General features: G+C 41.8%; 1 protein-coding gene across 3 annotated transcripts; it reads right to left on the reverse strand.

Moving 5' to 3' along the window:
* Positions 1 to 231: 231 nt before the first annotated feature.
* Positions 232 to 21,654, reverse strand: LOC310869000 (histone acetyltransferase KAT7-like). 3 transcript variants are annotated; one of them, XM_083779553.1, is made up of 15 exons: positions 21,466 to 21,654; positions 19,760 to 19,910; positions 17,971 to 18,192; positions 15,864 to 16,145; positions 14,930 to 15,012; positions 14,031 to 14,117; positions 13,326 to 13,424; positions 12,068 to 12,166; positions 10,089 to 10,280; positions 9,579 to 9,668; positions 9,061 to 9,201; positions 8,870 to 8,963; positions 8,101 to 8,247; positions 5,309 to 5,415; positions 232 to 4,741 (listed from the first exon to the last, which is right to left on the reverse strand). In XM_083779553.1, the coding sequence occupies exons 1-15, from the start codon at positions 21,478 to 21,480 to the stop codon at positions 4,643 to 4,645; spliced, it is 1,908 nt and encodes a 635-aa protein (XP_083635679.1). In that variant the 5' UTR covers positions 21,481 to 21,654; the 3' UTR covers positions 232 to 4,642. The 3 variants fall into 3 exon arrangements, with proteins under 3 accessions (XP_083635679.1, XP_083635680.1, XP_083635678.1); XM_083779554.1 differs by having other exon boundaries at positions 12,089 to 12,178; XM_083779552.1 differs by having other exon boundaries at positions 12,068 to 12,178.
* Positions 21,655 to 21,669: the final 15 nt, after the last annotated feature.

Consider the following 21,669-nt stretch of genomic DNA (forward strand, 5'->3'; position numbering starts at 1 on the left):
ATTAGGCCAATCTCTTAAGTCGAATCATGCAAAAACATTGACCATCGACTAAGAGATTGGTAGTCGACTAAGACTCATTCCGATCGATGATTCGACTAATCGAGGTCAGCCCTATAGTAGAAACAATGTATACCTGCACACAATGCTCTCTTGATGAATGAATGTGAGCCACCTGCTGTTGCTAGGGTAAACAAACACAAACAAAACAAACAGGTTTGCTTCATTGTTTGCATTTATTGAAGGAAGAAGTATATGTGGGGAGGCGAATACAAAAGCAGGTGCACAACTGAGCTACATGATTCAATAGTCAATATTGCACTACTCTTGGTCAGCTGGTGCTCACTGTGCACAGTATAGGTACGATAAGAAGCATAGCAGTACTACAAGTACTCTACAACAGTTCACTCGTAGCTCATGGAACACAACGAAATGCCTTGTTATTCTAGAATGGTGTCAAAACTGTCAAATCCTATTCTGGAGTGTGCAGCGAACATGGGAAGGCCATTCCTGAACACCTGCTCAAGGCTGACCTGGAATCAGAGCCGTGAATCTATAGCTGCCACTGGAGCAGGGAAGGATTGTACAACACAAACAATGTGTTGTATCAAAGTAGAAGTCAAAAAGACAACTTAAACGGATCCGTGAAAGCGGTCCACATACATATGTATTTTCTTAACAGTTGTGGAGTTTACAGGTTATGCAAGAGCGGCACAAAATCCTGAGCGTCGCAGTCCTGCCCCGTTTCAGAACGACGAGGCCCATTCATTTTCCCCATAGGCTTTTCAAAATGTATTTATTTAAAGACATTTATGCCGCAGAAAAAGCCAACTCGGCTCGTGACAAATCAACACAATGTTTTGGGCAGATCAAATAATTAGAAGAAAGAAAAGGCAGGGTGCAACACTTTTGTTTTGCCCAAAACATTGTTTATTTGTCATTGTCACGAGCCGAGTTGGCTTCACTTCTGGGTCTTTCGTCGTCATGAACTGGGGCGGGACTGTGACGCTCCATTAGGTTTTCTTTTTAGTAGATAAGAAGAATAGAATGTGACAAATAACTTTACAGATTGGGTTCTACATATTTTTCAACATTTTAAATGTTAAGTCAGGTTTTGATTTGCTTTGGAATGAAACTGTTTTCTCTTCCCAGAAGAGAAATATATTTTGATTGACAGACACATACTGTATTAGAACAATATCTGCAGTAAGCCGATGCTTTGACGCACTCCTTGCAAAAAGCACTTATTAAATGGCAGCAGCATTCTGTAAACTCCAAGTAAACATACTGCAAGTGCTTACACTAACTGTAGTAAGGAAATTGATACTCTTTAAAACGAACAAAAATAAAACCAATACAATTAATTAAAATGTATCACCTGTGAACTATTCGTTTGATTTGAAATCAACATTTCAGTGACGTGACAGTATTCTAATTTCCACAGGTTTTTTGCCCCAACTTCAAACACATTCACATTTACAGATGGATGAAATGACCACTTAATTAGAACGAGAACAATGTTAATAAACTCACACATAAACTAAACAACATGTAAATGTACATAAAAGAAGCATTCGGCATACATTCTCAACATTTTGATATTTGAAGGCAATGTCGTTTCCGACTATGAAGTTAGGAATGAAGGACAAAAATCTAACAAAGCTGTGAACAAATTAAATGAGTGATAATATCATTGTCAGACCTCTTCATTCAGTAGCACTACAGGTCATATTGAAAACCACGTAGTGGTAGATTTGTGGGTCTGCTGTTGGGCTGTCTTGGATTTCTGGCATTTGTTTTAGAAAGAGTCTCTTAGAATAATGATTAGCCCTAAAATGATAGGATTATTTGTTTTAGATTCACAGAGCAGACATGTCTAATACAATCTCTCTTATGTTCCAACCAGTTCAGTACCATATAAGAATATAAATAACTTACTTAAAAGAAGTTAACATTTAGCTGTATTTTAATGTAACTATAGCATGTATTTTTTTTTACACTTGACACAAAATGATTTAAACAAAACAAATGAAAACAAGCTTAAACATGGGCATTGTAGCTTAAAATACAAAATAAAAACAGTGGTAAAACAGAGGTAGAAAAACAGGATCAAATATGAATAGAAACAAAACCACCATGAAAAACCCAAATGAATGGCGACTATGACTCTTCCCTAAGACATTAATCTTGTGATTGTTTGGTCACTTCTTTCAATCAAGAAAAAAGTCAGTCAAGAGAAGGAGAAAAAAAAAAGAAAAAAGAGTATGCTTTCCTTTAAAAGCTTTGCAAATAAGCTATTGATTGTACACGTCTAAAATAACAAAACAAAAATATTGTCACACTATGTTGCAGAACTCAGAACAGGACAGACAGTGCAAATAACAAAAGAGATACTGTAAATCAAAACCAGCTGGGGGTCATTTCCTGATGACAAAAACACTCACCCAATAGGACCAGTGGCAGCTGTAGCTTCCTGTTTTCTGACGGGCTAAACTGAATGAATGAATGAATGACTTACAGAACTGGGTTAACACTGTTAATATAATATACCTTATGTGTGTCACACAAGAGAAAAGCTGAACTGTTATTTGCTCTGGGTTCAGACAAACCATCAATACTCAACTATTTTAAAATATATTAGAACATCACTTTGTGGGACGCTTCCCTCAGTGCTGGACTAAGAGCCACGACTGGGTTTGTGTGCCTGTGTGTTACGAGCACTAACTGGTTGACCCTCAGGACGGGATTCTTTGAAACAACTGGACAGCTGGGCAATATATCAAAAATTATAGTGATACAAGTCTAGATATTGTACTCATATTGTGTCCTGACCATACACAATAAGCATGTATTATTCTCGGGAAATAATATATGAATATAAATTTGGGAGAGTTTAAAAATGTACCCTTAATGGGTCATTTAATCACAAGCCAGCTGCTCAGTGTGTCAAAACACACGTCTCTGAGTCAACGCTGCCAGTCGACCTGCGTTTTGACAACACAATGAAGTGAGCCGGTTTCTCGACGTCGGCTGTCGGAGATTGGATTACAGACTGCAGTCTGGTGCTGCTCTGGCTTAATAAAGTGTCTCAGAATAATAGGGTGTGCTGCTATGTCAAATTAGCTTGGCTCATTATGATAACAAACGAGAGTCTCGGACCACATTGGTGGTTCTACACACATCATTTGGATGGTAACCGAGATGGAGAGGTCAAAGAGTTGTTTTAAATGTACACGGAAGTGGAATCGCAGGAGTGAATGGGACCTGATGTAGGAAATCTGACATCACATAGAAATACTAGACGCGTTTGTGTTATGTTCATTTAAAAGTGATGGTTTAAAATAGGGGTGCACCGATATATCAGCCGTATATTGGCATCGGCAATATCTGTAATGCCTCCCAAATAATATCGGTTTACCCGATATTTGATTTGATAATATTTATGCTTGAAAAAGCTGATGATGAAGGTTGCAGATACACTTATGGAGAAGAACGTTTTAACTAATATTTGCATTGGTAGGTTTAATTCACAGTAAGTGTAAAGTAAACTGTTGCGATGCAAAATCGTTATCCGTATTGGTCAACTTGACCATGCAAATAACCAGATATCGGTTGTCAATATGGTGCATCCCTAGTATGAAACCATATTAGCGAGTCAAGCGACTGGATAAGCCACATTGAAACAGTATTCATCAAATACTGGATTATTTCCCAAATGCCAGTCTTCCACATCAGACGTGTCATGGAACACTTTCATGTGTGTTGCGTAACATGACTTCACTTTGATCTCTCCTTGTAATGATGCTCCCTGGGTCTCCAACACTATACTCTAGCTACATTAACTAGCCCATATTATGTACTGATGATCTCCAACACTATACTCTAGCTACATTAACTAGCCCATATTATGTACTGATGATCTCCAACACTATACTCTAGCTACATTAACTAGCCCATATTATGTACTGGGAAGACATCCCACATTGAACAGCTAGTATACTGCCGACTTTACATACCACGTTGCTGTCGGGTGGAAACCTTGCATGTCTAAAACGGTTACTTTTCAGGGAATTAAAAGAATAAGCTGTGTTGTTCCAATTAATCCAATATAATTGTGATTGAGTCACAAGCTCTTTTTCAAAGGTTAAGAAAATGCATAAAACCCAATATCAGACTTGTCCTTTTTATCTTCAATAACATAAAATAAAAATAGCAAAAGCTCACATGTGAGCTTGTAGCTCTGCTATTTTTTGCGTGTTGCCCTGATAGTAGGGCATGACTTTAAAAATAAAACATAACTAGTTTAAATATGGAGCCACAAGGTTTCTGCCCAGCAGCAATGTTACATATTAAATACAATATGGATCAGTCCGATATTCCAGTCATACTGTACGTATGCATATTAAAACACTTCTCAATTATCTGTCTAATAAATCACCAGAAGAACAAAGTTATTGGACATATAATGTTGGTTGAGCTAAAGCAGTAGTCATTGGTTGTAGCGTTGAACCCAGGCCACCTTTTGTTGGAAAGTGTTTGACAGCAGTAGTTGCCAAGAAGACGTGCGAGTTGTGGGTGGAGTGAGTTAGGATCAAACGGTGTGCGCACGAGTGTGTGTTGTTTTGTGTGTGTTGGGGCTAGGACCCTACGTTCCTTTAGGCGGCGTCCATTTCAATGCTGCAGGGTCGATGGTCTTGCTCTTGCCACGCTTGGTCTCCTTGGCTTTCCAGTCGTCGATGAGGTCCTGGAGAAGTAATGATTTACTTGCATTTCAGGCCGACTTATTCCCGTTATAAGAGTATGTGTGCTGATTTGTTATGACTTTTGTCACAGTCCCTATTTTGGGTCATTACAGGCGAACATTTTCAAAGGTTTTATTAAAAAAAAGTATTAAAAAATTGCTCACAATGAGACACGTTGTGAGCTTCTCTTTGAATTGGACACAAATTGGTTTAAATATTCAATTGCTTATCAGTTATGGGAAATTGAGTCCAATGCATTACAATGGCCGCGGTGCTGCCTTCTCCACTCTGTTGTTGTGGTCGGCACTTTGGCACACTACGACAAGCGATAACACCGTTTTAATGACAAGCAACTATGAAGTTGGCGCAGTGGTGTTTCAAAGGTTAGTCAAAACACGGCAGGGAGATCTAGAACACGAATGTTTAATCACAGGATTAAAGCTGTTAAATGTGATATAGAAACTCTACTCAAATTTGAACATTTCCGATCAGATCAGACGCAAAGATCTGTCTTCGGTCGGGCTCTAGTTAAAGGTATGGTGTAAATGGTGTTATCCTGCCTTTCCTACCTGTCTCTTTAAGACCAGGTGCTTTCCCTTCCAGTATTTGAGCATCTGTAGGGACTGCAGTGTGCTGACGATGTCCACTGGGTTCACTGCCGTCTCCTGGCTGATCTCTGAGGAAACACCAGACACAAGAACATGAGGACCTCAGGCTGGAAATCAGGCTGATGGAACTGGAACCATTTGAATGAATGTTGTCAGAGGGTTGTATTCACTGAGGAGACAATATTGACGGCATAGAATTGAACAGTATGGATGGAATGGACATTTCCATTGACGGCAATAATGTGCTTGCGCGTCAATTATGGAGAGGACTGAAGGCTGTTCCAAAACTGGAAATAAAACATTAGTAAGTTCTTGTTAATAGTTTATTAGTTCATTGGAAGACAATGACTTTCAAAAATAGCTCAAATAGCAGGCTATTATTGCTACTTTTGCACAACACCGTCCTACAACAAAGTAGAAAATAGGGCATTAACTTATGGGGTGATAAATAAATATGGAAATACAATACAAGGGTTTCTGCTCAACAGCAATGCATTGGTTATGCTATACTATCCATAGCAATACAAAACAGCATCAAAGTAAATGGCAGTAAAGACAGAAGTAGGGCTCTTCGTAACCTAACTTTTATATCTATGGTTTATGGCGTTAGGATCACAACTAAATACAAAATACATTTCTTTGCCTAACCTCTACAGGTCGAACGTGGCACAATGGCGTAGATCAGCGGTCCCCAAACCTTTTTGGCCGTGCACCCCCTGTTACCTCCTGACCTAGCTGACGTACACCCCTCGTATTTGCCGAAAATTATACATTTTTTAATATGATTATGGCAAATGATCACAGAATGTCACTGCACTGAAAGACATGCAGCTACTGTATACTCCCGCAGCAGCTCTATACATCTCCTTACAACAGTGTTTTACCAGATTTAGCCGTTTATGCTAAATAACACCATAAAACCGCCATTACCATTTTCATGTCACGCAACCCCTAGAGGGAGTGCGCTCACCACAAGGGGTGCACGCACCACAGTTTGGGAACCCCTGGCGTAGATTAAGTTGGAACAGTATTCTACAACTTTACGTTTCTGGCTCCAGCGGCTGAGTAGTGTGTGGTGTCCTTCTAGTCCGAGTCTGATGATGATGGCACGGAATCAGATTAGTAGAGTTGCAACTCGTTTAGAATGCTGGCTGTATCCACTGAATAGAAGGCTGTGTCTTTTGCAAATCGCAGCATTGCGTAGCTACTAATTAGTGTATTTTTCCATTTCCTGTCTTTTGTTATATTTTAGGGAGATGTTTGAATGGACTGACAGGCGTATGGAATGCACTAGCACGATGTCATCCAGGGGTGCAATGGTTAATCGATTATAAAATATTTAATTTATCTTTTAACAGTTTCAACAAAAATAGGGAAAATAGCAAGACACCATTGTATGATGAAGTATAAAATACGTCGAAAGAGATAGACTAATGGTGTTAGCCAATTTATGATCAAAATAAAAATATATTAGAATTTTTCCACCTTGATTTGTTGATACAGTATATACACAATAGAGTTGCAGCCCAAATGTTATCTTGCCATGTCATTGGTTTCAAAAGTTGCAATCCAACTTACAACCACATGGCATTCTCTCTAACATGTATGGCAAATAAAGCTCTCTCTCTCTCTCCCTGTTTTCTGTCTCTCGTTTAATATCAGGGTTATTGCACCCTTTCTAACGTCCGATTCAACGCTTTTTATTAAAACTTTTTTAAGACCGCAACACATTTCAAAACAAGGCACAGAGTGCCTGCCTGGAAGAGTCGTGGCTTGCAGGGAGATACATACTGTAGGCTACAAAGTAGATGAGAGAGGAGTGAAAGAGACCGAGTAGGTGTTGAGGAGCAAGTTCAAGAGACATCACGTGCCATTTTCTTTTGAGTTGGCATAGAGATGGCGACAGAGAAGGGAAGAAGAAAGGAATTACAACGATGAAAGAAAAGCACTGTGGCTAGAGAGCTACTTCCTTTCACTAGCCTCAGGCAGACACCCCCACCCCCACACAAAAATAAATACAATTCCAAATACACACATCCGAAAGCAAACATAAATACAGCATTCCTCCAACCATTTGTTCAGTGAACGTGCATCTCCCCATCCTGGCTCATCCCATTCCCAGTGGTAGAAAGTAACATGTACAATGTTGAGGTATTTGTACTTGGGTATTTCTTTTACTACTTTTACTTCTACACTTTTACTTTCAGACCTAAATATTGTACTTTTACTCCACTACATTTATTTGAACAATGTAGTTACTTTGTAGATTTTGATTATTAACACATACATTAACCACTTCAGCCCTATATACTGTACATTTTGGAGGCCTCTTCATCTTTATCTGTGTCTCACCACTTACGCTCTATCCCGCCACGACGGATCCTCGCCCTGTGTTTGACGTCAGTGAATCACTGTGGGCCACGCTGCTGCGGCCAATTATATTTGACGGCATGGCATCACAAGTGTCTACCCTGGCAAGACAATCTATCGCCAATACTAAACATGGAGACAATGTTGCGAACATGGCTGTCACATTGATTCCTATACTTGGACTCGGCTGTCATGTTATGGTTATGAGAAACTCGTTAGTGGACTTCAAGGCTTCTGGAGGAAAGTGTACGTTACAACGGACAAGAGGCGAGATGTTGGTCAGTCTAAAACGGAAGGCTGCGTGCCACTTCTGAATGACACCCAGTCGGACAGTCAGACAGACGCCACCTGACAACCAAAGTCTCTTTCATGTATTGACGGACCTTTGATGGAGATCTCTTTGCCCTGGAAGTTGTTGAGGTAACGTAGAAGCACTTCCTTCCAGTAACTACGGTAGCTGATGAGGCCCAGGTCAGACAGGGGTCTTTCAGGCGAGCCGACCTTCTCCTCCACCTTGGACAGCAGATAACCTGGCAGGACGGAAAGCACACGATGAGGCAATAGGGTTTTGGATTCGATTGGGTCCATAAACAGTCGTTAATGTTTTATTATATTTTCATTTTGTTCTCGTCCCTTTCCTTCACCTAGGAGGAGAGATCGGATATAGCCCCGGATCATTTTTTAACATCGTGATTATCTAAAATGTAAACATTTAACAGCAAAATTGGCAAACACGCTCCAAGGATGCCAAATAATCCAGAGAGACTTGTACCAACACTTTAATCCATTAAAATCGGGAACTTATCTGTCTCATTTTACATTTTAGCATAGGCTATTCAGAAAAAAGCAGATACACAAGCTCTTTGTGCCGCGCTGCTAGCTTGTACATAATCTATTTTTGAACATTCGTGAAAAATCGCGAAAGTGTGAGAGAACTGCTGATTTAGAATGCATTTGTAGAATCCGCCTCAGGTCCAAATGGGGTAAAATACAGTGCTTCTTCTACTTACTGAAATCTATGAGCATCTTCCCGTAGCCCTGTCTCATGTACTGTGGCATGGTGAGGGTACAGGATACTTACTGAAATCTATGAGCATCTTCCCGTAGCCCTGTCTCATGTACTGTGGCATGGTGAGGGTACAGGATACTTACTGAAATCTATGAGCATCTTCCCGTAGCCCTGTCTCATGTACTGTGGCATGGTGAGGATACAGGAAACATTGTAGTTGAGGAAGGAGTTCTTCTCCTACAGAAAACACACACATTAAGTTATTTTGAACAGCCACTCTTACCCCTCATTTATATCTATAGTCTACACAATAAACTAAAGTGTGTGTTTCTACCTTGGAGAAGTAGCCGACCAGGTGGCATCCAGTGTTGTCGGCCTCAGTCATGACATAGAATAGGAAAGGTTCCACGTCATAATACAGGGTCTTGTGGTCCAAGAAGAGTTTGGCCAACAGGCACAGGTTCTGACAATAGATCTATGGACAAACGATAGGGTATCATAGAGCCGTCCACACCTAGCACTGTATCAGAGTATCAGTTATGTGGACATTGCCATCCATTTGAGTTCAAACTGATTTGGAAAATAATATTTATAATATCAGTGCTTGATGTGGACGGCCCCTAACAGCCATGTCAACTCAGATAAGGAATAGGCTGAAATAGAGTGTCATGCCCATGCAGGAACTGGGATTATGGCCCTACATAATCTAAAATAAGATATCCTTCTGCCGTTTAATACTATGCTATTTTTTTTTTATATCAAATACCTATCAATATTTTCTCATTTATTCAGACCAATTGAATCAGAAGGCTGCAGTACATTACTGTATAGTATTCATTACAGTGCTCTCACCTTGTTCTTCTTGCCATCCACTTCAAAGACAGAGATGTTGCTCTTCCGGTAGATCTCATCTCCTGGAGGGTGTTTCCACACACACTTGGCCTTGAGGGGAAATGAACAGAATGTGTGTCTATAAGCTCACGCAGTCACAACAACTTGTCACGGTTCTGAGTGTCCGCTTATTTATTTTCGGTCTGCGATGCCGGACGGATCATAAATTAGGCATCAAGGCATGCGTAGAAAAACACTACGGCTCTCTAAATGTTGTCTGTATGGCTCTCTAAATGTTGTCTGTATGGAAACCTTGTAGAGTCACATGTGATCCCTTCTTCTTTCTCGGACTCTGGAAACTATTGGCCAGTTTTTTCATATGCTACCCAAGTGGAAACTGCCGGTGTAGTGAAAACAGCCTGTGTAATTGAAATCACACTATATGCATCATAGAACATGACATTAACAGCCAAGTATGTATAAAAAAAGAAAACTGAGATTGTGATTGCAAATATTAAAAGGCTGTCTCACCATGTGTCTGCGAAGAATGGTTTGGCTCTTCATGTACTTGAGACAGAACTCGCACATGTAGAGCCTCCCCAGGCGGGCGTACTCCTCTGGGTACGGGGAGTGATACCACGTGTCCAGCTCATAGCGTCCAAACACGATGGTCTTGATCATGTTGCTGCCCTCCGCCACCTGGCCTGTCAGACGAAGCTTATCCTGTAAAGAGTGGTGGTAGGAGTAGTGCGCGATGAAGGGGACAGCAAAGCAGGAGCGAGGAGAAGGGATTATAGGGAGGTGGGAGGACGACAAAGAGGAGTTGGTACAGGTACATATGGGACAGATGAGAGGGAGAGAGGAGTGAAGGGGGAAAGGGGGGTGAATAATGACCACGGGAGAGGAAAGAGGATGAGGGGTTAATGAAGAGGGTACGAAAGGCAGGGGAGGAAAAGGAGAGAACACGATGATGAGAATGAGAAAACAAAAATGGTCCATAAGACCCTAGTACACTTGTAGGGCATCGGGAACCCAAACCAGAGCGAAGGTATTAACTAGTGAAGGCAGAACTAAAACCTTACCGGAAGTAGAACCTCGCCGGAGGTAGGAAGTAGAAACGTAAATCCTAATGTTTATTTGCACTATGGGATCACCATGAAATAACTTTTTTCAAGATTTTCAAGATTATTTTCAGCAAGCAACACAACAGTAACACACACATTTGGATTACTGCTTGTCACACTGTGATAGTAATGTAGTAAATGTTAAAGCTTCTATAAGCAATAATGTCAAATTTTAATGAACGCTCCCCAAAAGAATTACACAGGCAAATCGACCAATGACAAAGCTTCTAGTAAAATCTTTGAATGCAGATTGTGGCCCCTAGATGTGTCACAGAGACTACATTTGTTTTGGGAGCGTTTTACCCATTGCTGGCTGTCTGAATACCAAAAAGAATAAAAAGGTCATTAAACTGTTGACATATTATTGCTTATAGCAGCTTTAATATGTAAAATGGTGGCAGGGAAGGTGTGGAGAAAATGGCATTACCGGTGGAAACGGGTAAAACCATCCACAAAGACAATAAATCACTGTAGCCACTCACAGAACCAAAAAACAACACTTGACAAGTTAAAATATACAGAACTGGCATGACACTAGATGAAGCATGCACATGCACATGAATAAATGATCGAATATGAAACATATTTTAGGTACGTGGAACGACAGATGAGTGAATAGAGTATGCACATGCATGATTTTCACATCAGGACACGCCCCCCTCATCTAGACTGAGTGGCAAAACATTGAGCAGCATGGAGTGTTGGGAGTTTGGGAGCGCTCGTTGGAAATCACTCAACCGTCCTGCTGTTGTGTTATTGAAAACAAGCACTTCAAAACTCTGACACAGAAAAATAATCAAATGCAGGGAATTTCTTGACAGAAAGTAGCTCATAACGTTTCTATGGTGCATTTTTTATGAAACAAAAAATTGCAGATAGAAAGAGGATAATTCAAGATTTTCGTACAGCTGCAATGTTGGTGAGTTTAACATTGTTTAATGCAATCAGACAGGACTTTTCTGTTTGGATGAATGGGCTGTCAAGGCCAGAAAGTAGTTTTTTGCCACTCAGTGGGCGTTCCCGCATAACTTCCAGGTACGATGATGTCATGTGCATACCCTCTATACTGGAGAGAGAAATGAACTATACTGCTGAAGAACTGAAGGGGAAAAAAGATGCTTATGGTTTCAATCCCCCAATGGCTGAAAGAAGTGTCCCGCCGGATGTGCCCTTGAGCAAGACACTCCAGCCCCTACCTGCTCATCGCACGTCGCTCCCGACCGGAGCAGACAAATGCCTAAAATGGATGCAAATGCAGAAGAGAAGAGGGAAGTAGGGCAGAGAGAAGAAGAAGAACGGGCAGGAGGGAGACAAAGAGGAAACGAGGAAGGGGTGAGAGAAGAGCCGGAGGGAAGGATGAGGATGGAGATGAGTTTTCTCTCTTACAAGGTCGTCCGAGGCACGTGCCTGGGCTTTCCTGAACAGCTCCAGGTCATAATCGCTGGTGATGTTCTCCAGAAGAGGCTCCCGGCTCGTTCCGTGGCTCTGACGGTGCTCCTGGTGGACAGGTGCAGAATGACACAACAACACACAGGACGTGAAGGAAGGAAACGCTGGACGGTGATGTGTTTATGATTGTGATGGGAGATGAATCAGCAAACGCATCGGTATCGGACTATTTTAGTTTTTAGATTAATCATCATCTGTTCGATTAATCAATCAGACGGATTAATTAATCTGTCCGATTAATCTGTCTGTTTTAACAGAAAAACAAGCCCAAAGTAACAGCTTGAACAGATCTACAAGCTCACAATAAGGTATTAAAGTTAAATCTATGTATTTTTCAGAATGGACAAAATTATTATAATTTTTCAACACAGAATGAGATATCGTTATCGGCCATAACGGCAATTAATTATATCGATATCGGCCAAAATGTCTCATCAGCACATCCCTAGTTTATGAAATAAATAATTGCTTTTTTATTTAACATTTGAAACTCATTAAACAAAACTAAATCAACTTCTTAAACTAAATCACGTGTTTTGAGACCTAAACATGTTAATAATAATGCTTGTTTTGTAGTAATAATTGTAGTAAGCCTCCTTTATTACAGTAATTCATAATTATTTTCAAGATTTATCCTAAACCAATGCAATACTTTTGGAACCTGCAGTGGGAGTAACTTCCAAGTTGTCCTACAAAAACACATCTGGCATGACACCGGTTGGTGATTGCTAGCACGACACACTGTAAAATCCTGACACTCAGGATTTCACTATGCACCGGGGCCAGGTGAACAGAGGTCTGACAGGATGGAACACCAACAGTAGTAATCGTTAGCTGCTGGGTTTCTTCTATTATAACACTGTGTTTTGGCACTGCTGTTGTACCCTACTGCCTCACCTGGGTGGACGAAGCACCTCCGGCCTCCTCCTCCCATCCAACCCCCCGTTGACAGGTGCTCAGTCCATAGTACTCACTACTAGTCACTAGCACAACGACAAAGATTGCCCTCCCCCGTTCGGCTTCCCTCCCTTGAACACAGCCACTTGTGTGGCTATCCCGTGCAGGTGCAAGGTTTCATTCCAAGCCAACAAGGACAGTGTTGGGTTGGAAGGAACCGTGCAGCCACTGGAGCCTCTGGGTCACATGATTAGGAGTTATCTCTGAGCAGCATTGTGTTCCCTCTCCTTCCACTCACCATGTATGACTCCTTCTGCTCTTTGTTCAGACCAGTGTTTCTCTTCCTCCTCAGCTCCGTCACCTTCTCCTTGTAGCGCAGCTGACGCTCTGTAGGGGCCTGACAACGCATGGAAGCATGTGCAATACAAATCTTTTAAGCATTAAGTGTGTGTCTGTGTGTGTGTGTCCGAAACAAGAATAAGGAATGGGCTACCTTGCAGATCATTTGAGGTCACTCTCTGAGTCTTGTTTAATAATTATAAAGTATCTGCACCCAGTATATGCCTGAACTCTTCCAGACTGTCCTTGAGTCGGGAGAGCCATTGCCTTGAAGTGAGAGGCATTCCTGATATTACATTGTTCTTACAATCCCTCTAAGGTAGAGCTAACAAGTTGAATCCTCGTCGGTTTAATTCTTGCGCAGAACGGGTGCCCCTAATCTTCCATACTCTCAGCGTGTGTGTCGGTATATACAGTATGTCACGTTTGAGATTCTGTGTAAGCTGGGTGCATGATCGGTTATTATTTGTGTGTGCGGGTATGTGGAGGCATTTTTTTCTGTCAACATGGAGCCATGTTTATTTATAGATTTAGGTTTCGGTGTATGTCTGTACTCTGTAATGCATCTATTTGTGTACTCGTACAGTGGCAGGTGTATAGAATGTGTGTTCATAAATGTGTGCTCTTCATGTACTGCATGTGTGTGTGTGTGTGTGTGCATTACCTGGTTTCGTGTGGCGTGTCTGTTCTCGTCCTGGCGGTGCGACAGCGTCCTCTCTTCCACCTGTTTCTCTCGCGATGATGCCTTGCCCTGTCCAAACAGCGACACGTTTCAATGCACGCCACACCTCCGAGTCACACAACATTTACCCCCCAGCATAAACCCATTCTGACCTGAGATCAGATTCATACGAGGTTTCCACTGGACACACACTGGTCTGATGAATCCATTCTGACCTGAGATCAGATTCTAAAAATGTCAGTCGTTCTTAGATTTTTCAAAAATAGCAGACCTACAAGCTCGTATCACGCCACTCGGTGGCGCGATATGAGCTTGTAGATCTGCTATTTTTAAATAGCTAAAGCACGACATGATGCTAACACCAAAATGGGTTCCCGCCCAGAATGGGTTAACAAACTTCTACCTGGCCATTGTTGCCACTCTGACATTTACACATTTTGACCCAATGGCCCGTCTCATATCTGCAGTTAAGAGCTTAATTTTGTGTGTAGTAACTATTCTTCGCAACAGTAGCATTGGCCATTCAAACCAACGGATACCCAACCTGGATGTGAAAACATGGTAATGCCTTATTCTTCTGCCCAGCACAGCTAACTGGCCTCTAGCGGTTAAGAATAGCTTATGGATAGAGTGCAGGAAGGAACTATTTTTGTACTAATTTCAAAGTGTCTGTTGTTTTAAGAATAGCTTTTGGGCAGAGTACGGGAACTATTTCTGTGTCCTCTATTGTTGCAATCAAAGTGTCTGTCGAATAAAGGCAATACACTTTAAATTCAAGTTCCAAGTTGTCTGCCTGTAACTGTTAAGCATCAATAGTACTTGATGTCAGTCACATAACATTGCCATTGAAGAGTGTGTGTGTGGGGGGGGTGGGTGGTTACCTTGCATTCATCTACAGACAGGTTGTGGTAGAGAGGACAGCCGGATATGGAGAAATGTCTCTCATGTCTACCTGTTAGATGACCTGAGAGGGAGAAGATGGAGAGAGGGAGAGAGAGAGAGAGAGAGAGACCACCAACCACAACAGCATAGTATTTCACCATTAACCACTGTTTCATTCAGAGCAATCTGAGAACCCATCGGCAAATAAAGGAAAAACAACGCCCTCTTTTCCTTTGAAATTGACAGTGAGTCAACAGTCTGTCTCGAGAGACTACATTCAGAGTGAGTAATTTCGATCATCATTTCTCCATGGGGGGGGCAATTCACATCTGGGTGGCAATAGAGCGTTGCAGTCCCGCCCCCTTTCAGAACAACGAGGGCACCAGGAAATAATTCCCAATTGATATCCCCCTCATTTTTCACTCATGACAATAAACAATTTTTTTTGGGCCGAATAAATAATGTGTTGTACCCTGACCTTTTTTTCGTCTTTCTAATTATCTGTTCGGCCCACAAAATTTGTTTAATGTCATGAGTTGTCACCTGTCGAGTTGGTTTTGTCAGAGGTTTTAAAGGTCTTTAAATAAATACTTTTTAAAATGTCTATGGGGAAAACAAATGGGGAATTATTTCCTGTTGCCCTCGCAGGGGGTGGGACTGCGGCGCTCTATTCAGTGGAAGCACTTCAGTGGGAAATCCAAGCCTTCTGACTTTTACCTCCCACTGACTTTCCATAGAAGTGCCAATGGCAGGCCCTTTGAAATTCTTAGATGTCTCATCTGTAACAAGGCCTATAATGACTGGAAACATGCCGATACAGTATATTGTTCCTGTTGGGCAGAAGCCTTGCATGTCCAAAGCTGTTACTTTCAAGGAGATTGACAATACCAATGCAGTTATTTAGTTACAAGCTTTTGTTAATATGTTCCTTACCCAGGGAGTTGCATCCCGGCGTGGGACACTTCATGTTGAAGTTGTAGCTTTCATGGAAGCGGCGGCGCTTGGGCCTGTGGGAGAGGTCGTGGGCGGCGGCCTCTTTGAGGGACAGCTCCTTGGCCAAGCGCTCGTCCTCCTCCTGGGAAACGACCACGTCGTTGCTGGGAGAGGCGAGGTCGTTGCCAGGGCTGGACACCTCGATGTCGGACTCGGAGGACGGGGCGTTGCCCGTTGGCGTGCGGGGCGGGGTCTCGTCCTGCTCCGCCCCTTGTTTCAAATCTGATATGCCAATAAGGAAGGGAGGGACGAATGTTCATACTGTTAATCTAATGTAGTGTTTCCATGCTAGTCCTTGTAGGCACTGATTTAGCTTAGACAAAAACTAACAGGCATAGAATGAAACATCGTGCCGGCACATGTTTCCTTAAATTCATGCAATGACCACCACATATTTCTTATTTTGAAGAAACCACTGCTGCTTGGCAACACTATTATCTCAAATCATGGTAACAGCCAGGTAGTTATAACTTGGGGGAGGCGTCATAAGGTGTTATGACTTAACAGTCAAACATTACATTCCTGTAAAAATGGCTATAATATGTGGAGGGAAGACTTGAGTAGCCTGGGAGCTATATTTGTTCCATCCAGTTCTTATTTGTTTGTACTTTGAAGAAAGCTGTTCAAGTGTTCAGAGGACATGCTTTACAGTGATAATGGGTAATTCTGCGATACTAACTGTACCCAGTCAACAGTGTCTCACACTTATTGCATCACTGCTGTATCCATTATCACAGCAAAACCCACTGTTTCAGGCATTATTGCTAACATTCAGTTCCACAGTAAGGAGAAAACAAAAGCTTTAACTCTCCTCTGGTCCGAAAATGTCCTGACATTTAATTTAATACAGATACTATGTTTAGGATGTCAGCAAATAAGTAACACGATTCTCCAGGCGTGGAGGTAGAACAGGACACAGGTCCATCCAGGATGGAATGTAGACCCATTAGTCTTGATCTGGACGCGAGGGGATAACTGATAGACCTAATAACATTGAGCAGCACAGTAGCACAGGGCGAGAAAGTAATGGTCAACAGAAGTGACTTAAGCAAACCGATGCAGAGGATCTCTGGGGATCGTCATGGACACTCCTATCTGTCTCACCCCATTTATATCTTTAATTTCAGGATCAACTGAGCTTGGGGCTTTCATCCCGGTCTTTTTTCTCCACTTCCCTTCCACACACAATATAAATAAAAATTAAATTACGTTTTCGAATAAAAAACGGGACAATACAAAAGGAAAGTAATTGAACTCTCTCTCTCTGCCACGGTTAAGTTCAAGGTTAGGTCTGTCACGCCAAGCTTTTCAGCCACGAGGTCTTATTTTAAAGAGCCCAAAAGCTGATCCGGTGAACCGGAAGTAATAATCTGGTCATTTCCGGGGCGAGTGCTAGTAATTCATTGTTCTTTCGTCAGAAATGCTAATATAGCAACCACAAAGTCCTGGGAATCTTTTATTGAGCTCCTGAAACATTGATGTTCTGTATGATCGCTTCAATTCCGAGAAAAACTCAGCTAAAGATCGTGCTTTTAGTGCGAGTGGACGGGGCAAAAACCTTCATTGACACGGAAGCAAAGCGTTGCCAGGCGACAGAACTGGAAAATATAAGACTGGCAATTCTGGATTAATAATAATCTAATAAATGGTCAAATGTTGATCCTGGCGAAATGTGATTTATTTTAAAAGTCGTACAATGTCGTTGTTCCTCTCCTTCGTCCACACAGCCTTTCCACCACTCAACGAGTTACATTAACATTGATTTTACAATATAAATTGGGGGTCCCAGAGATGGAAATGCCATTAGATGGGGGTCTGTAGACTAATATGCATGTCAAACTGGGGGTCCTTGAAATTAAACGGCTTGTGAATCACTGCTAGAGCCGACGAAATCTTCTCTCATGGGGGTCCCTGGCATATCTTTTTCAAATGGGGTCCACGGGCTCATTAGTGTCAATTTGGGGGTCCTTGTCAGAAAAAGTTTGGGAACCACTGCTTTATATCATGTAAGATGGTCTTCCCCTTAATTCATTTCTCTACCCCTCACCATTATTCTCGGTGTCGGATCCAGATGACCTGCTCTGTCTGAGAGGGTATTTCTTGGGTGTGGTGTTTGGTGCCCCCTGTTGGCTGCGTGTGACCCTGCGGCCTGAGGAGAACACAGACGCTGCAGTAGTGGCTGCTGCTGTTGCTTCTGGTGCCGAGTTCACTCCTTCCTCTGGACCTAAAGTCACCGGTGAGCTGGTCTCCTGCACTGGGCTGCAGGCGTCTAGGAAGATGGATTAAACACACAGATTATAATTAGCACACATTATACGAGAGAGAAAGAGAGAGAGACCACTTCTTGACTGCATGTGACAAATATGAACACATTAGAGAAGATTAGAAGAATACTACCCTAAATTCACAGAAATAACAAAAACAAGGATAGAGTTTGACTCTATCCAGCCTACTTATTAGGTGAGAAAGCCGAATGTTCCAGGTTGGCAGCAAATGTATCAGCCTAATTGAGGGACAATGGGTGAACACTATAAGTCTACCACAATGATTAGATCAATGTCATGTTGCTTATGTTTTTCCTTGTCTTGTTATATTATTTGTTCTGATTTATTCTTTTGTTTCATACTGTATCATACATTGTGTAAACTGGCAGTAAAGTAAAGAGTGCTTGAATGAGCGTGAAATCACAGAGTTCTGAAATTGGTTTTTCTAAATTCTTGTTTGTGTGTGAAATTGATAGTTTGTTGCACATCATCAGTCAGGTTTGAGAGACAGCTCTGGATTAAGAGCGTCTGCTAAATGCCTAAATTGTAAATTGTACAGCAGCCACCAGCCGAGTGAGGCTGGTTAAGTTTGTCTAATGTCTAATCTACGAGCCACAAATTTGGTAGGCAGTCAACTATGCTCTGCTACTTTTAGCAGGCAGTGCCTGTTGATTTTCACAGAGTTCATCACCATGGAGTGATGTCGTGATAATATTTTCTTTCCTAAATTGCTTGTAGGATTGCACAAATGCAAAACGAAGAGTTAGCTTAACATTTTAAGTGCGCGTACACGGGGTTCGCGTTTTAGGGTAAACGCCTACAAAACGTGCACGAAAAGCCTGGTGTAGCCCTAGCCCGGCCATTAGCCATTCCAACTAAGCAGAGACAGCAGCACATGCTCCCGTTTTGCAAGCTACGGCAAGAGTTATGAAGACAGTGTAGAGAAAAACAACCACTAAACTAGGGGGGTGTGTGTGTGTACTACTGCTTATAATGATCCCACTTTATAAAGACCACCAGAGCAAGCCAGCTTCGTTCAATAACAAAAGGAAAAGGAAACCTTGTCACTGGACATTTGTAAATCTCCTCTGACAGCCAGAGCCTAAAGGGGTCACGTGGGCGATGGTCAGGTTGCCTCTGTTCATTCATGCTGCATGCCTGCCTGTATACAATGGCTTCTGCTTTGAAGTCAGGTTTTAAACCCCTGCTGTGGAGGAGCATTACTCTCCGGATGTTTGTAAATCACTATCAAATTGTATACTTGAGACTATAAATTATGTCAAGCCATCTGTGTTAGGGTTGTTTGTTATTAAGCTATTAATTGCACAACAGTCGTTTTTAGCAAATGAGCTAGCAAAAGAATGTGTAAGTAAGGTAGGATCAAAAGCAAGCTTGAGTTCACTACAGAATAAGTGGAGAAAGAAATACTAAATTGCACAGCAGAGTAATAGGACAATCTAAAAGTACAAAATATAATTAAAACATGCACAGCAAAAATCTTCAGTGTTAATTCCATTCCATTTGTAAGTTAGAGAGTGTACTACAAATTGACTAATAACCGTGAAGGGGTACCTTGTGAGCTTTGACTAAGTCGCAGCGAAGCTCGGGTGAGCCGCGTGTTTCTCCGTCTGTGTGCCTGGTTAGTCTCTGAACCCTCAACTGGCTCCTGGTCAGCTGAGAAATCGGAGTCTTCCGTCCCTTCTGAGCTGCTCCCTGCGGTCCTCTGGCAGCATAACCAGATAAGATAAATCAGATAAAGAATGAACCAAGTTCAAGTGAGTGTTGGATCAATTAAGATTTGTTTAATACATTTTCAGGTAAGTTGTCCTTTGTTTTTTTTTTACCCACAAAACATGTCTTAAATCTATTATTACCATTGTTATCAACAAAATCCCATATAGAGCGGCGCAGTCCCTCCCCCTTTCAGAACAACGAACGGCCCAGGAAATGAAAACGCAATGCATTTCCCCATAGGCAGTTTTTATTTAATTTATTTAAAGACCTTTTAAGCGTCATACGAAGCCAACTCTTGTCGTGACAAATCATGACAACACACACAATATTTTGGACCAAACAAATAATTACAAAGAAGAAAAACAACAAAAAAAAGTGTTGTAACCTGCCGTTTTTTTCTACTTTCTAATTCTTTGTTTGGCCCGAAATATTGTGTGTGTTGTCATGATTTGTCACGACAAGAGTTGGCTTCGTACGACGCTTAAAAGGGCTTTAAATAAATTAAATAAAAACTGCCTATGGGGAAATGCATTGCGTTTTCATTTCCTGGGCCGTTCGTTGTTCTGAAAGGGGGGGGGACTGCGCCGCTCTATAGGGAGGTGGGGTGTGTAGGGGGAACGACCATCCCCTCTCCCACCAGCTTTTGACAACCCTGTTAAGCTGAATGAATAAACAAGCACCAGCGTGTAGCTGTTCCCTAATTAGTACACTGAAATAATCTTTACTAGCCAAATATAATAAGTCTTGACTTGCAATCGTATACACGCATTAGTGTACTTGCGCCAAAAAGAACTGATCTACAAGAGAAAAACGCGGCGCGACGGCCGACGGGGCGCCTTTAGCTTGTAGATCAGACTTCTTGATACGCGACACTCACTGAGCAGACTTTATATTTAGCTTTAGCCTAATATTCTCACAAGTATACGCATGGGAATGCATTGCACGAATAAACAAGTGGCCACCAACTATTATAAAGGCTCCATAAAGCAGCATGATACATATATAAATGGTATAAAGACAAACTTCACAACAATAACAAGAGCGGAGGCCCCTAATTAGCATACGACCAGTCATATTGGAGACGGGGCGTGGCGAGTGACTGCTAAGCCAATGGCCGAAGAGCGTGTCCCGGACTGATCCAATCACAGCGTTGTTATGGTACGGACCCTTCCCCGCCCCAAAGAACAGATTGTTCCCGTTTCCAACTGACAATCTGAAGCTACAGCATCAAGCTCCACATTCACCATTTTTTTAAAACACATTTTTTTCTCACTTTCGCGTTGTACTCCCACGAAACGTTACTAAAACACCAACTAACTAATTATAAACCCACATTAATGAAACAATTAAATTATGTGTGTGGGTAGATGTTTAGGGTAATCACAACTCAAAGCAAGCCATTAATCGTACCAAATACTGGTATTTGATTTTTCTGCTCGGAAGTTTCCACACAAGCTCTGTTCTCTGCGTAGCGCCTGCTAACATTAGCCATGACGTTATGCTGTTGGTGTGCATTCTGTCCTCCTGCAAAACATTTAGCTTACCTTCCTCCTAGGCATGTTTAACTTGTGCAGTGGTTCGCCTTTTGATAGAACACTATTCCACGGTGCGGGGACAACCGCACGTTGTGTATGTTTAATTAATAACTGCCCAAAAGAAAATAGAGTTGTGTCCTTTAGTCAACTCAGCTACAAAAAAATAAAAAAAGCGCAACAATTCTCCCTCCGCACTTCCCTGTGCTTTACAAC

Source organism: Protomyctophum parallelum (genome assembly GCF_964188405.1).
Source record: "Protomyctophum parallelum genome assembly, chromosome: 13".
Taxonomy (NCBI): domain Eukaryota; kingdom Metazoa; phylum Chordata; class Actinopteri; order Myctophiformes; family Myctophidae; genus Protomyctophum; species Protomyctophum parallelum.

Excerpts from the sequence above, each read along its gene's own strand:
- LOC310869000 (XM_083779552.1), bottom strand. Across the intron at positions 8,964-9,060 it reads TGGTCGGCTACTTCTCCAAG|GAGAAGAACTCCTTCCTCAA; the intron begins GTAGAAACACAC and ends TGTTTTCTGTAG. Across the intron at positions 8,248-8,869 it reads GAAGATGCTCATAGATTTCA|GTTATCTGCTGTCCAAGGTG; the intron begins GTAAGTATCCTG and ends CCGTCCTGCCAG.